The sequence below is a fragment of the Natator depressus genome, chromosome 5 (genome assembly GCF_965152275.1).
Source record: "Natator depressus isolate rNatDep1 chromosome 5, rNatDep2.hap1, whole genome shotgun sequence".
Taxonomy (NCBI): domain Eukaryota; kingdom Metazoa; phylum Chordata; order Testudines; family Cheloniidae; genus Natator; species Natator depressus.
In genome coordinates this window covers 61,301,501-61,314,599 of record NC_134238.1, presented here as the reverse complement: position 1 = coordinate 61,314,599, position 13,099 = coordinate 61,301,501, and the positions used below count along the sequence as shown (strand labels likewise).

The window sequence follows — 13,099 nt, the reverse complement described above, 5'->3', positions numbered from 1 at the left end:
ACATATACACCTCTACCCTGTGCTCTTGGTATGCAAACTACCATTTGGATTTTGGCCCATCAGCAGGTTATAGCCTCAGATATAGGGTATGTCTACACTGCAATAAAAGACTCATGGGTTGGCCGCAGCTGACGCAGCCATCTGTGGATGTTTAATTGCAGTGTAGCAATATTAATAGTGATGCTATGAAGTCTCACAGCATGACGACTTTCACTCTTGAAATCTTATTTGCAGTGGGGAAGTGTCCTTAATGTGGTCACTTGGTGAAAAGTTGTAACAGCTTGTATCTACCAGCAGCTGCATATGGTCTTAAACAAAGCAGTAGCAGTGTACTGAAGAGATGTAACAGACACGTGCACTTCAGCTTACAGTCCACAGTATTTTATTAGTCTCTCTACCAAAGTAAGGAAGTCCATGATTTTCAGGTTATTGATGTGATAAAGGTGTGTGTTTGAGAATTGTCTCTTGATATTGCTATGGTCAGTGATACTGGAGCAGAGTTAAGGTAGTTTGGGTGACCTTAATTGTGTATTGCCATACTTTAACATTTGCAGGGGTGTTACATGTAATCTTACCTTTGAATATCTAGACTCACTCACATTTATGTCTTTAAGAAAAGTTGTGATGTCATCACATTCATCTTGAGAGATAAGATCTCAAAAAAATACTATAGTCCCGTTTGACTAGGATGAGCCCTACTTGTTTTCTAATTTAGACTTCTTTTTCTGTTAGAGAACAAGTTTCCTTTGTTGTTGGACATTGACAGTGAAATCTTTCAAATGGTGCTATTTATTTCTGGAACCAAATATTATGCAAAGGTTGTTCAGATTGGTTCAGCTTTCTGTCAGAACAGAAGGGATTATGGAAATCCATGCAGTTTGTTTTTCAGAATGTTCCATTAAGTCTTTGAAATACTGATGGATGGCCATAAGCGATCCTTTTTACTTATTCTGCCAGTGTACTTGGATAGACGTATCTCTTCAGAAACTGGAGTTAGTGAGGGAAGAACTGAACCTCAAAGTTATAGCTTAATATATATTTATTAAACCTCTCTTTTGGTCAGCAGCAGAATTCCTGAAATATCTAAAGTCATCAGAGGTCATGATGAAGTTTACACAAGACTGAACTTTGCAGTGCTCAGTTTATGTTTCATATGTGGTCATTCAAACAAAGTTTACTTTATTTAGAGTGAGCTTTGGGAAACGTAGAGGTTAAGTCAATACTGTTCTTGACAGTCTTAACAAATTCACATATTTAGGAGCAAAATGAGTGTCTTGATTTTATCATATTGGTTTAAATGACTGCACTTAAGGTAACTTTAGCACTTTTGTGGTTTTGTAACCAATCAAGCCTCTTGAAAATAAATGCACAGCAAACAAAAAGTCATTTCTTATAGAGTGAATACTTAACTTTCAATACAATATGTGCCTAAAACTTCCAAGTAATTAGACGCAGAAATGTTTTATAATGATACCTGTCAAGAAATGTGGCTCTTATCACCAAGAAAATGAATCATTTTGGGAATATAAGAAGAATGGAGAAGGGGCTATCCTTATTGACAAGATGGCTACTTTCTCCTTGCTTTAAGGGTTTGTTTTCATCGATGCTATCCTTTGTCCCAGATAAATATGTAAATATAGTTCAATTTATTCACATTTTAATCTACAATACCTGGACGTTTGTATCAGATTTCTGTAGTGTAATTTTGAGATTAATTTTCTTATGCACCCATATACTTGTCAAGTTCTCAATTTTTTCCCTAGTATTTTCAAAACAAACAAAAAAAAGCAGTGTAGAGGGGCATTACCATAAATGTTGTTGTCGTGGCAAATTGTTACTCCCTAACCCCTGTATCCAGGTAGATTAATTGGGAAATACTTCAACAAAACATCAAGTTAAATTGCATGTTCAACAAAACTCATCACAAATAGTTTAATTTTTCTGCGTAACTCAATTAAATTTTTTCCACCTGCGGTTTGGCCTAGCAATGTAGAAGAACCTATATGATTTTTATTCTTAAAATGAATGTCTCTTTGGGTTACTTCATTGCTAATATTTCTCTGGAGAGTTCTACAGAACTTTAGCTGGGTTGTCTAATGAGAACCTTATGAATTCTCAGTCTCGTCCTAACATTCCAAGAGCACGGGGAGGGAAAAGCTTGTACTAATTCAGCGGAAACCAAAACTATGTCTGTTTCAGCACATTCAGTCAATGTCTGGATGAAAGAGAAATGTCTTTCACATGATTAGCTTCTCCAGCTAGCCTGTAGGTGGGTGTGTTTAACAGAAGGAAGCAGTAGGAATGAGCCTGTCAGCCTGCCTTTACAGCTAATTAGCTCAGCATATAACAAAGATAAGTGAGCCAGGGAGGAGGACCCCCTCAAGAATCTTTTGATTCTGGGCAATGTCTGATTGGCAGATGTTCAAAGAGATTCTTTAGTAATCCAGAGCATCAATGAACTGCACAAAATCAGTACAGAACTGGAATAATTCAGGCATGAGGACACTTTGTGGGTACACTCCGGAAAAGCAGAACCAGGATGGACAGAACCTTGGAGTCTCTGCAATATTTAATTGCCCAAGTACTGCCTCATAGAGACCCTGCCCTTGTATTTAAAGACTGTAAGTACCAAAGAAAGTTTCTTGACTTCTCAAACAATAGTTTTATTAATGTCAAATTTAAGTATGATACCATTAAGATCCTGTGGTGCACAGTATATTAAGCAAATAGTCTGATTTTATGGGACATAGATGATGCTGAGTTAAACTGAAGCTATACTATCTTCTGCTTTTTTCAGGGGGGGTGATAATTGGCTTAAAACATTTCAAGGGTATATTCTAAAAGACTAATGTTCTTTCAAAACACTTCTTTGTAAGTGATCATTTGATTAAATTCAACAAAAGGTTTTGGGTCCTGTAGTGAAATCCACTCTTTTGGCAATCTCAGAAAATGAAGGTGTAATTCTATAATTACTCTTGCTAACAATTAGTTTATTATATTAGACCACGTATTTCATACATATATGGTTAAAATGTTTCCTGTAAAGTTTTCCAAATGCTGAACTCTCAACTCTGAGCACTTCTGTTGGGACAGATGCAAAGCAGCACAGTGTGCTGTTGTTTAAACCACAGCATGTTGTCCTGCAAACGCTGCCTTTTTTTCTCCCTCCAAGACTTCTGAACAAACTAACTGCTTACTTTCTTTGTGGTATTGTGTGTGTGTGACGGCAAATCTGTCAAACTGTCCAATTTTCCTTTCAAATCATATTAGGCAATTGCTATATAAAAGTCTTTATTTCAGCATCAGCATTAAACTACCTCATGTAACTTTGTTTCTGAAGCTAATGTGATTAACTACTGTATATTGAACTCATTCATCTCTTGGTCACTCAGTTGAAATATATGCAGGTGAATTTAACTCTCTATTCTACTGAGCCAGATTCTGATTCCCTTATTCATAATTTCAATAGGATTATTCATGGAGTGAGGTGTTACCCTTACTCTTGTAGAATATCTGAATCTTTCCCATTGTTTCTTACCTAGATTCATATATCAGTGCCTGGAGAAACAGGAATTAATAAGAAACATTATCCATGAGCAAATTCAGCAAAACACTACTTTAGATGCCATTATTTTGCAGTTTCCTCCATGACGAATGGAATCACTTTAGTTTATCTCCCTAAAGGCAGTTTTTAGTTTATACCATTGGTTTCTGATTGTGATATTATGGTGCTTGCAGGTGTAATTTTAATCTGAATTGCTCGGTTATGTGCTGTAAAAATATATTGCTAACATAGCATTTGAGTCTGGGAACACTTTCTTCACATACATATTTAATTGTAATCTATTTTAAACCCTCTAGCACAGTGTGGAAGTCACTTATTGAATCTCAGCTTCATTCATTTATCAGCAGCTACGTTAACAGCTTATTGCTATTTCTTTCCACCATGGTATGGGAGAAACTACTTAAGTGTGCAACTGGTAAAGGAACTAGAGGAAATGTCTGTATACTGTATATTAACTGTTTTCTAATGGTCAGATTCCAATACCCTCACTTGCATTGAAAAATACTTCACCGAATAAGTAGTCTCCCTGAAATTAATAGGATCACTCCTGTAGAAAGGTACTTTACTCACTGAGTAGCATCAGAATCTGACCCCGAAGTAAGAGACCTAGACAGCTCCATACACAAACAATATGGTTTCTCAGGCCACCCACCAGGAGAACTTTGTGTTGCTGTGGTAGACTCACGTAGTGCCGCAGTCCTGAGGCCTTGCTCTAAGAGCCAGGGAGAGCAGACATTGCAGGAGCAAAGAATTTGATATCAAAAGGGGGAGGAAAGGCATTCCCCTTTTTGAGTTTCCTTTGCTAACCAGTTCATAAAGATCAACTGACAAGATTTTGATTGAAAATGTATGTACCAGCTGCCCAGACAATGATACCGTGACCACCCACAGATCTAGAGATGGATAAAGTAAAAGAGAAAAAGCAGATGCCCAAAATTATAGATGGGTTGGAATGTCACTTTCATAGGGCTTTTTGAGCTAAAACAGGAAGCACTCATTTTAAAGAATTCTAATATAGAAACTGTCCATCTTGTGCTTGCTCCTGCTATGTGCTCCCACTGAAGCCAGAAGGTACACAGCACTGTATTCTAAAAGGTCCAAACCACTGCATAAACCTGCTGCCATTGGAGTTAGTGGGAGATTAAAGCCAAAATGATACTATAGTTAATGGCATTGTCATGAAGAGGTTAGTATTGTCCTAAACCACCAGTCCTTGTACTGGAAGCAGTATTTTGTCAGTGGGATTCAAATGGGATGTGGGTAGAAATTATATTTTAGAACAGAATATCATTATGAGCATGCCTGTGTATTATTATTTCTACAGCTTTTACAAACATTCAAGGTGTACAGGCTTCAAATACTACCAGAAATAATCCAGTACTGAAATCACATCTGTTAGCTATAATAGTGCTTTACTACCTGTCACAATGCATTAAGAAAAAGATGGTTTTCCTTTACCTGACGGGGTAAAAGTAACATTGCTGAGTATAACTGAAATATTATAGGCGGGGCTGGTAGCACCACCTGTTGTTAAGATTGCCTGACACTTCCCATTTTAAGACCTTTGTTTTCAGTACCTTATAACTTTGCCAAACTTTAACATTCAGACTGAATTTTTTCTATCCCACGTATCTGTCTCAGCATGAGTTTTGTTGGAAAATGTCAGCCAAAATGGGTCAGCAATTTCTGATAAGGCGGCTAGGGAAATACACATTTTGCCCATGTTAAAAAATTCTGGTGATTTTTTTGTTTGAAAACTCCAGCACCCCATACTTTCCATTAAAGACTAGAGATTTTCCAAGGAATTGGCCTTCGTGTCTGGGCTGTGCTTTTTGTTGTAGTTATAAAAATCTGCCCAAATTTGGCCAAGTTAAAAGCCTTTAGAAAAAAAATCTCAGTTCACACATGCTTTATAAAGACTTCTTAGAATTTAGCAGCTAAATTCCCATGAGATTCCATTTGCATTGAGCGTGATCCAGCAGAACGGAGCAGAACTTTCCCTGCCTCATCACTTGCTGTAGAATACCTTTCCAACATTGTTGTTACATTTGTGGTGGTGGTACCTCAGAGTCCCCATTGTGGGTCAGAACCCTATTGTGCTAGGCGCTGTTCAACTACAAAACAAAAAGATAGACCCTTCCCCATAGAGTTTACAATTTGAATAGGCTTGGAAGGATTAGATTTTTGTTGGTAAATGTCAGTTTCACCATATATACACACAAACCAATTAAAAAAATATTTCCATCAATCTACATTTACAGATAAACAAAGTAAGAAAAATGCTTAAGAACTTATTAGAATTTAAGTGTACGTACTTTGTATGTTTTGATATGTAATGTTGAAATTTTGTTTTCACAGTTATAGAGATTGGAAAAAGTGAAAGGTCATCTACTTAAAATAATTGTCTGCCCTTTGTCTGACAACCTCCCATAACTTCCCACAACTGTGAAAATTTAAATAGATTAAGAAAAAATACTTTAAAAAGCATTGATACAATCAGTAGAAATTTTATTTAAAAAATGGAACGCTGTCAAGCCTAAATTTAAGTAACGGGCTATTGGCTTTTCCTTCACTACAGCTTTGCTGAAATGTCCCAAAATTATCATCCTTGAATGCAGAATTTAAAAATTGTCTGTATGGAAACACATTTACTTTTTTAGAAATATTTGAAATTAATGTTTTTGTGAACGTAAAGGTCTGTCTGTTTCTCAGAACCAGATTCTTGGCAGTGGCACCTATATCCTACAGTGCTGGTTTCTTTAGAAATGGGCGTCATTTTGTTTTTCAAGTAGAAGGGAAAAAGAATAAACCTGATCCAAAACCCACTGAAGTCAATGGAAAGACTCCTACCCCAATACTTTGGATCAGGCTCTGTATGATCTTGGTAAATATTTCTCTGGCAGTTTTATTTATATAAATGGTGTCTGTTTGAAGCTGCTAGTAGGTTTGGAATGTAAGTAATAGTCATCCCAGCAAAAATAGATTAGTGGACAGAGTGCAGGCGAGGCCTTTAAAAGTGCATGATATATACAGTTATCCCATGGATCTACATTTATTACACTGATGATCTGTGCTATCAATTTTTTTATTGCCATAAATTTGGGATTCTCAAATCACTCATGAGCTGTGGAGCCATGAGCCAGTCTTTCCAAAGAGTGGCAATAAAAACTTTATATCACACACCATTATTTAGACTATAAACCCCCAGGATTATTATTTATTGACAGTAATGCCTACTGTGTGCTGGATACTTTCCAAATACTTACGAAGGATGGCTCCAAGACCTCACAATCAAAATCCTCAAGAAACTTTGGCCCCAGTCCTTGGGTTTCAGCACAGAACCCAAAAGAGGCAAAGATGGCTTTATGCCACACTTATGCCCCCTAGCTTCTGGACAGTGGCAGGGAGAAACCAGAGTCTAGGTCAGTCTCCAGTGCAAGTTAGAGCAGTCTCAAAGCTGCTCTAACTTTCGTGAACTGGTGATCCATCTTCCCAGACTGAAGCAGCACTCCAGCCACCGCCCCTTCACTCCAGCATGCCACCAACCTGCACTTCTATACTAGGGGCTATGCTGGCCTTGTGCCACCAGGGGTTTCCCTCCCACCAAAGGAAGCTTCAGCTGCCTGAGTAGTGCACGGGGGTTATCCTGAAAGAAGGTTCTGGCCCCTTGTATCTGTACATGTGTCTCATACTTTTGGAGCTCCAGTATGCACGTAAACAGTAACATCTTGTTTGTTACCAGTTAGTCTTGTTTTAGTGGGAATTTTTGTCTTCTCTTATGTTTGAAGTACATTATGTCCTGTATAAATTTAGCATGGGGATAAATGCAGCTTAATGGCATCATTATTAATGTACTAGCATATAATGGTTTGTTAGTGAAAATCCTAGTTTGTGATTATTACATCCCTATCTGCAGCAGAGATCTGTGTATATAGGTAGAGCATACATTTATTCCTTTAAAATATACTCAAAACTGATGACAAAAATATGAACATGAAATACCAAAACTCCTATAGAACCTGATGGTTCCCACCTAAATTTCTGCCCCTTTTCTCCACATATTTAAACAATATAGGTTTGTTAGTCTGAACTCAATTTTAACAACTTCTTCAAGATGCATGTGTTAAGTTACAGTCCATAATAGGATACAGCTGCAGGAGGGTGCACTTCTAACTTATGATCTTTGTTTAAATGATATGGTTTTACTGAGTATGTGCCACAGATTGATTTAAGAAATGTAAGACAACTTTAGTAGCCTTTCACTAAAGAATCTTCTTTAATACTTTATCTTTTTTAACTCCAAAAGCTTTTATTATTATTCTCTGCATTTGAGTGTTCATTTAATGATAGTCTGTCAAGTTAGTTAAAACAACCCTTTTCCAGAAATCCTTTTAAGTTTAAAAATGACAAAGTAGATGGTTATCCTGTGTGTTCTTTGTATCCTGCTTTCTTTTGACATTGAAATGTTGTCAGAGTTATGACTCCATTTCACTCTACTGGTAAGACTGCATGACTTCTGTTCTGAATAGCCCCATTAGTCTGAGGGTTTCCCTTCTCAAATAATATCCCCATCTATGTGTGAGTGTTGTCCACTGTCCTGTTTACTGCCAATCCTCTACATGTTTGTTCACCTCAGGTAGGGTAACTGTAAACATGCTTTAATGTTACTCCTAGAAATATGGAACCAAATTCACTGCTGGCATAAGTGAACACAAATCCTCTGAAGTAATTAATTTTCATTAAATTATGTTCCTGCTTATGTCAATGTTGAATTTGACTTGTGGTCTCTAGAATGTTCCATATGCTTCCTTGAAGAAAAACAAGGAAAATGTATTCCCACCAACCCCCCCCCCCGCCCCCGCCCCCCCAGTAAATAATGGAGTGGGTAGCAATACCTTGCATAGAGTATGCATCCTCATTCCAATCATGGCAATTGCCCAACCCGGAGACATAAAATAACATTTCTGAACACCTGGCAGAAATTAGCCATTTTAAATCAGAGTTACAAGGAAAACCCATACACTTATTCTAGTGGAGGTAGCAGGGAAAGCAGCCATTTTCCTCCAGCCCCAACCTATCCATAACTAAATACAAAGCCCACACCAAACTTTAGTAACATTAAGGCTAGTACCATGATTATGGAATATGCAACAGAATCTAAACTTCCATTTAAAGAAATTACATTCCTTGCCTCTTGTTGTCCTGAGGAAGGCCTTCCAATTGTAAACCAATGTAGTGTTGTCTTCCTGAATCTGCCACCACCCGGGAACTATAGCTTTGAGGTATGGCCTGCCCTCTTCATCTCAAAGCAGCATTAACTCTAATTACTGTAGACAATTAAAATGCCAAAATTGTTAACTGGTTCACTGCTGGTCAATCAGTGATGGATGCAGTAGCAGTTTTTGGGGTGGGATCAGTGAAGTGGTTGGTTGTTATCAAGGATTGCCTAGGTAGGGTGTCACAGTTACCAGGCAGGCTGCACTTGAGCTCTCTCAGGGTGAAATCATGTCTCCCCCTCACTTTGGCTGCCCTGCAGCTACATTGGGTACCACCCATGCCTGTCTCAGAAGGTCCTACAGGATTCAGCCCCCTGCCCCATATACTCCTCTTCATGAGATATGGCAAGTGGTAATTACAATAACTGTGCAGGTTTCATACAGCAAAGTATGGATTATTCAGAACCAAGGGATTCAGAGAAACAAATCTTAAAACATTAAACAATCTCTCTGCATCTTATCTAACTCCTCAGTCTTTCCTTGCAAAAATAGCTAGATCCTATTTGTCTTCTAGGCACTCATTTCAAGGAGTTGGGATGACAAAGAGCATCCCTAATGGTCTGTGGATATGTCTTTGCAGTTAACCCCTGTGACTGGCACTCAGGTTTTTTGTATGCATGTTAGCCTCTCCTGATTACAAGCAACCTCACACCTACCCAACTTACTCTGTCCTCAGTGTTTCTGCACTCACCCACATGTCTATGGGGGGCATATCTCAGGATTCTTTGTCAGGAGACATTCTTGCAGGAAAACTTGTCCATTCTTCAGAGGGAAATGTGGGAAGGGCATTGGAGGAATGGTACTTGAGAGATTTTTTGCCTGCATCCTCACTACAAAGTGAGTGGGTTCCAGGCTGAATTAAATCAAAGCCTGGATTCTAGCCTGGGTTTAAAGCACCTCCAGTCTTGGGTCAAAGAGTAAGAGCCCCAGTTAACTGTGCAATGAAGACATGTCCTCAGTCTTCCCCACTATTTATCGGGGTTGTTTTTATTAGAATCCCAGCTTTCCCACAAGAGTCTCTCCCCTCCCACCCTTGGCCATACTAGCCAGAGCCCAGCAGACATGAGACTTCAAAGGAATTGGCCCCTCTTGTTTCTGAGCACCAGACAATAAGGTTTCTCTGAAGTCATTGTCTGCTTTCTGGCCCTCCTAGGTGGACAGCTCTGGCTGGGGTTAACCCTTTGAGACCATGTAGCCAGCATCATAATAAGAACCAAGTAAGATGAGGCATACCTAATATTCACACCAATAATGCAGGTATCTCCCATGTTCTCCGCATGTGGAGAACTGAAATTTGAAGCAACTTGGAATTCTTAAGTCATCTCTTCTCCTGCCCGCTAGGAGATATCAACTTTCAAAAGGCAAAATCCTCACTGCTCCCTGTGTGTCAAAAGTCCTAGGTCAGCTGTCAAAGCTGCTACTTAACCCTCCCTCAAAAACTTCTGTACTGGTTACACATTATCAGTACAAAAGCTGAACATTTGGGGAACAGCATAAAATACATGTAATTCTAAAATAGCACAATCAATATTATCCATATTAGTCATTTTTTGTATTTAATTCAGTATTTTTTTGTTAACTTGGCACTGCCACATCTTTTCCTGTTTGTTGTAAAATTCAGTATACGTGTCCCAGAAACCAGGGGACTCTTACCACGGAAGTTAGGTCCAGTGTGCTGCATAGTCCACAGAGCCTTGGCTATTATGGGAACTAACAAAAGCACAGAAATGCATAGTAAAGAGATGTCCTTTCTATCCCCTTGTAACTAGAAGTTACGTCACATCAAGTACCATGCACTGGTCTGAAACCCTGATAATGCCCATGAATGGAGCTAAATTAAGGATAAAGGACCCATGAAATCCTTATATTGTAAACTGGTCACATTCCTAACATTACTTAGATATTTGTATTACATAATTGTAACATTAAAAGAGAGAGGAAAATGCATGGGTGAAATTCTGGCCCATTGAAGTCGATGGGAGTTTTGGCATTGACTTCAACAGAGTCAGGATTTCATGCTATAAGTTTGTTTAACTGATTCAGTAACGTTACGATATACTGAATAACAGATTTTAGAGCACAGGTAATTAAACCATTAGGAAAAGTAGTCACCAATGCACATAGGTACTCTAGTCGTTTAAACATCTTTGGCCATATTATATTTATTTTTCAAAATACAAAAAGCAAATTAAAGTGAATGACATTAATTCCAAATGAGACGTAGATCGCAATGCTAAGTTTAGTGTGTTCAACGCTTCCAACATTAAAAAAAATCTATCTTTTTCATTTGTACATCGTTACTGGATAGTTTAAAAGTTGGATTGCTGCTGCACTGCACTCCTGTGGAGCATGCAAAAACTTGTGTGAAGAAAAATAGGTAAATATCAGTTGATTTGACAAGACTTCATCCAGAATGTTCAAAAAAATAAATAGCGCAATTTCTTATATGCAAATGAATGTAGAGGCTCTAAGTAAACTATCCATATTGCTATGGTACCTGTTTCAAGAGGGATTAAACAGCCACCTATATACCTGATAGTGGTAGAATGGTTCCTGGATACCTCTACAATGCTCCTTGGATTACTATAAGATGCGAAGGAACTTTTTCAAACCTCTCTGGTTGCCAGTTACATCCTGTTTTTTGTTTTTTTTTTTTTCTTTTAAATTAAATGCCCCCTTTTTGGAATGGATATGTTTAGAATAACTTGTGATAACATTTTTAAAATATATATGAATATGAGAGCATAATATGTTGTTTACACACAGAATTTGCACTGGTTTAATTTACATTGGTTTAGTTAAACCATTGCAAGTTGTGAGTATAGACTCTTATATCGATTTTAAAACTGCCCTATATCAGTTTACTTTGTGCCTATAAACTTACTCATGCAAGCTAAACCAATACAGGCCTGCTTTAAACCAATCTAAGAGACTGTCTCACACAAAGTCACACTGCTTTAACTAAATGAGGAATAAAATCACAACTTGAGTTAAACTGGTATTATTTTGTGTACACAAGCCCTAAATTTTCTTGGATTGTAAAACCTTGGGGATTATAAATTCAGTCTTCCTATGTGTGTAAACAGAGTGTAACAGTAGAGTAGAGTTAATGGGTGCTGCCAGAATACTACTAATAATAATAGCTATACACTGCCTTTCTCTAGATACTTGTCCTGTTAGCTTAACCTATAAAAAACAAACATGGTTTAGAGATGGACAGCCAAAGTTAAGTTTCAGGACTTCAGCAAAAGAAGATACTCTGCCTTATTTTTCTGTGACCAAGAAGAATCTCTTGGTTGCTTAGGGAACTTTATGTAGATTAATTTTTAAAACAGCTGAAGGTATCACAAAGTCTAGTGAAAACTTTCAACCAACCAAGAAGTATTCACAGGCTGTCCAAATGCTGAACTAGTCAAAAGAGAACAAAAATGATATATTATGAATTTTCTCAGTCTTGCTGTAAAATTGACAAGAGATATGAAAGACAGATGATACAAAAAAGGAAAGGAAAAAAAGATTTAAAAGGCCAACCATTACTATGGACATTGAACAGTTCTTAACAGCTAGTGTTTGTCATCTGGATAACTATAATTTTTCTTTGATAAACAAGTACTGAGTCTAATTTTTCAACGGTGTTTCAGCCCCCAGATCCATTCCAAATTCAGTGGGCGTTAAGCACCAGACTCTCTTATGCTTCTTTGAAAACGCCAGCCTAAAAGTTGCTAAAACACTAATTTTTTTCTGATGGGGAGGCAGCTGTGGCTCTGATTTGAAAGGCTGTAGAATATTTGGTCTGCAAAATAGGTTAAGATCAGTTGATGTTTTCTTAAATTAACATTTTATGTCACAAGTAAATCAGAAAGATCTGTGGGTGGTATTTTGGTATATTGGTGGTCTAGGATTCATGGCGTAGACATCTGATTTTTCCTTAAAAAACAAACAAACTTTAAACAGTTAAATGTCAATTTTCCCAAGAGGGAGCTAGGGCCACAATTGCCTTATAGGGATGTCATAAGCCTTTCTTGTTCTTGTTGTCATTTGTTTGTATTCTGGTGCTCTATTTCAAGCTAGTTTCTTTTAACCTAAACGTGACCTTTTCAATAACGATTTAATATCAATACAATTTTTCCAATAAATGTGGCACTTCCCTTCTATTGAACTGTCAAGCTCAAAGCTTAGAAATTTGACATTTAACATGCATGAAGTTTATTCCTAGATATCAACTTTCACTTAATGGCTTTTAAACTGAATCATTACC

General features: G+C 37.6%; 1 protein-coding gene across 1 annotated transcript in view; it reads left to right on the top strand.

The window, feature by feature from the left end:
• The first annotated feature begins 2,539 nt into the window (after positions 1–2,539).
• LIX1 (limb and CNS expressed 1) overlaps positions 2,540–13,099 on the top strand; it is a 39,723-nt gene continuing 29,163 nt past the window's right edge. The window contains exon 1 of the mRNA XM_074954010.1: positions 2,540–2,621. Coding sequence (XP_074810111.1) covers positions 2,540–2,621 — 82 coding nt within the window. The remainder of the gene's footprint in view (positions 2,622–13,099) is intronic.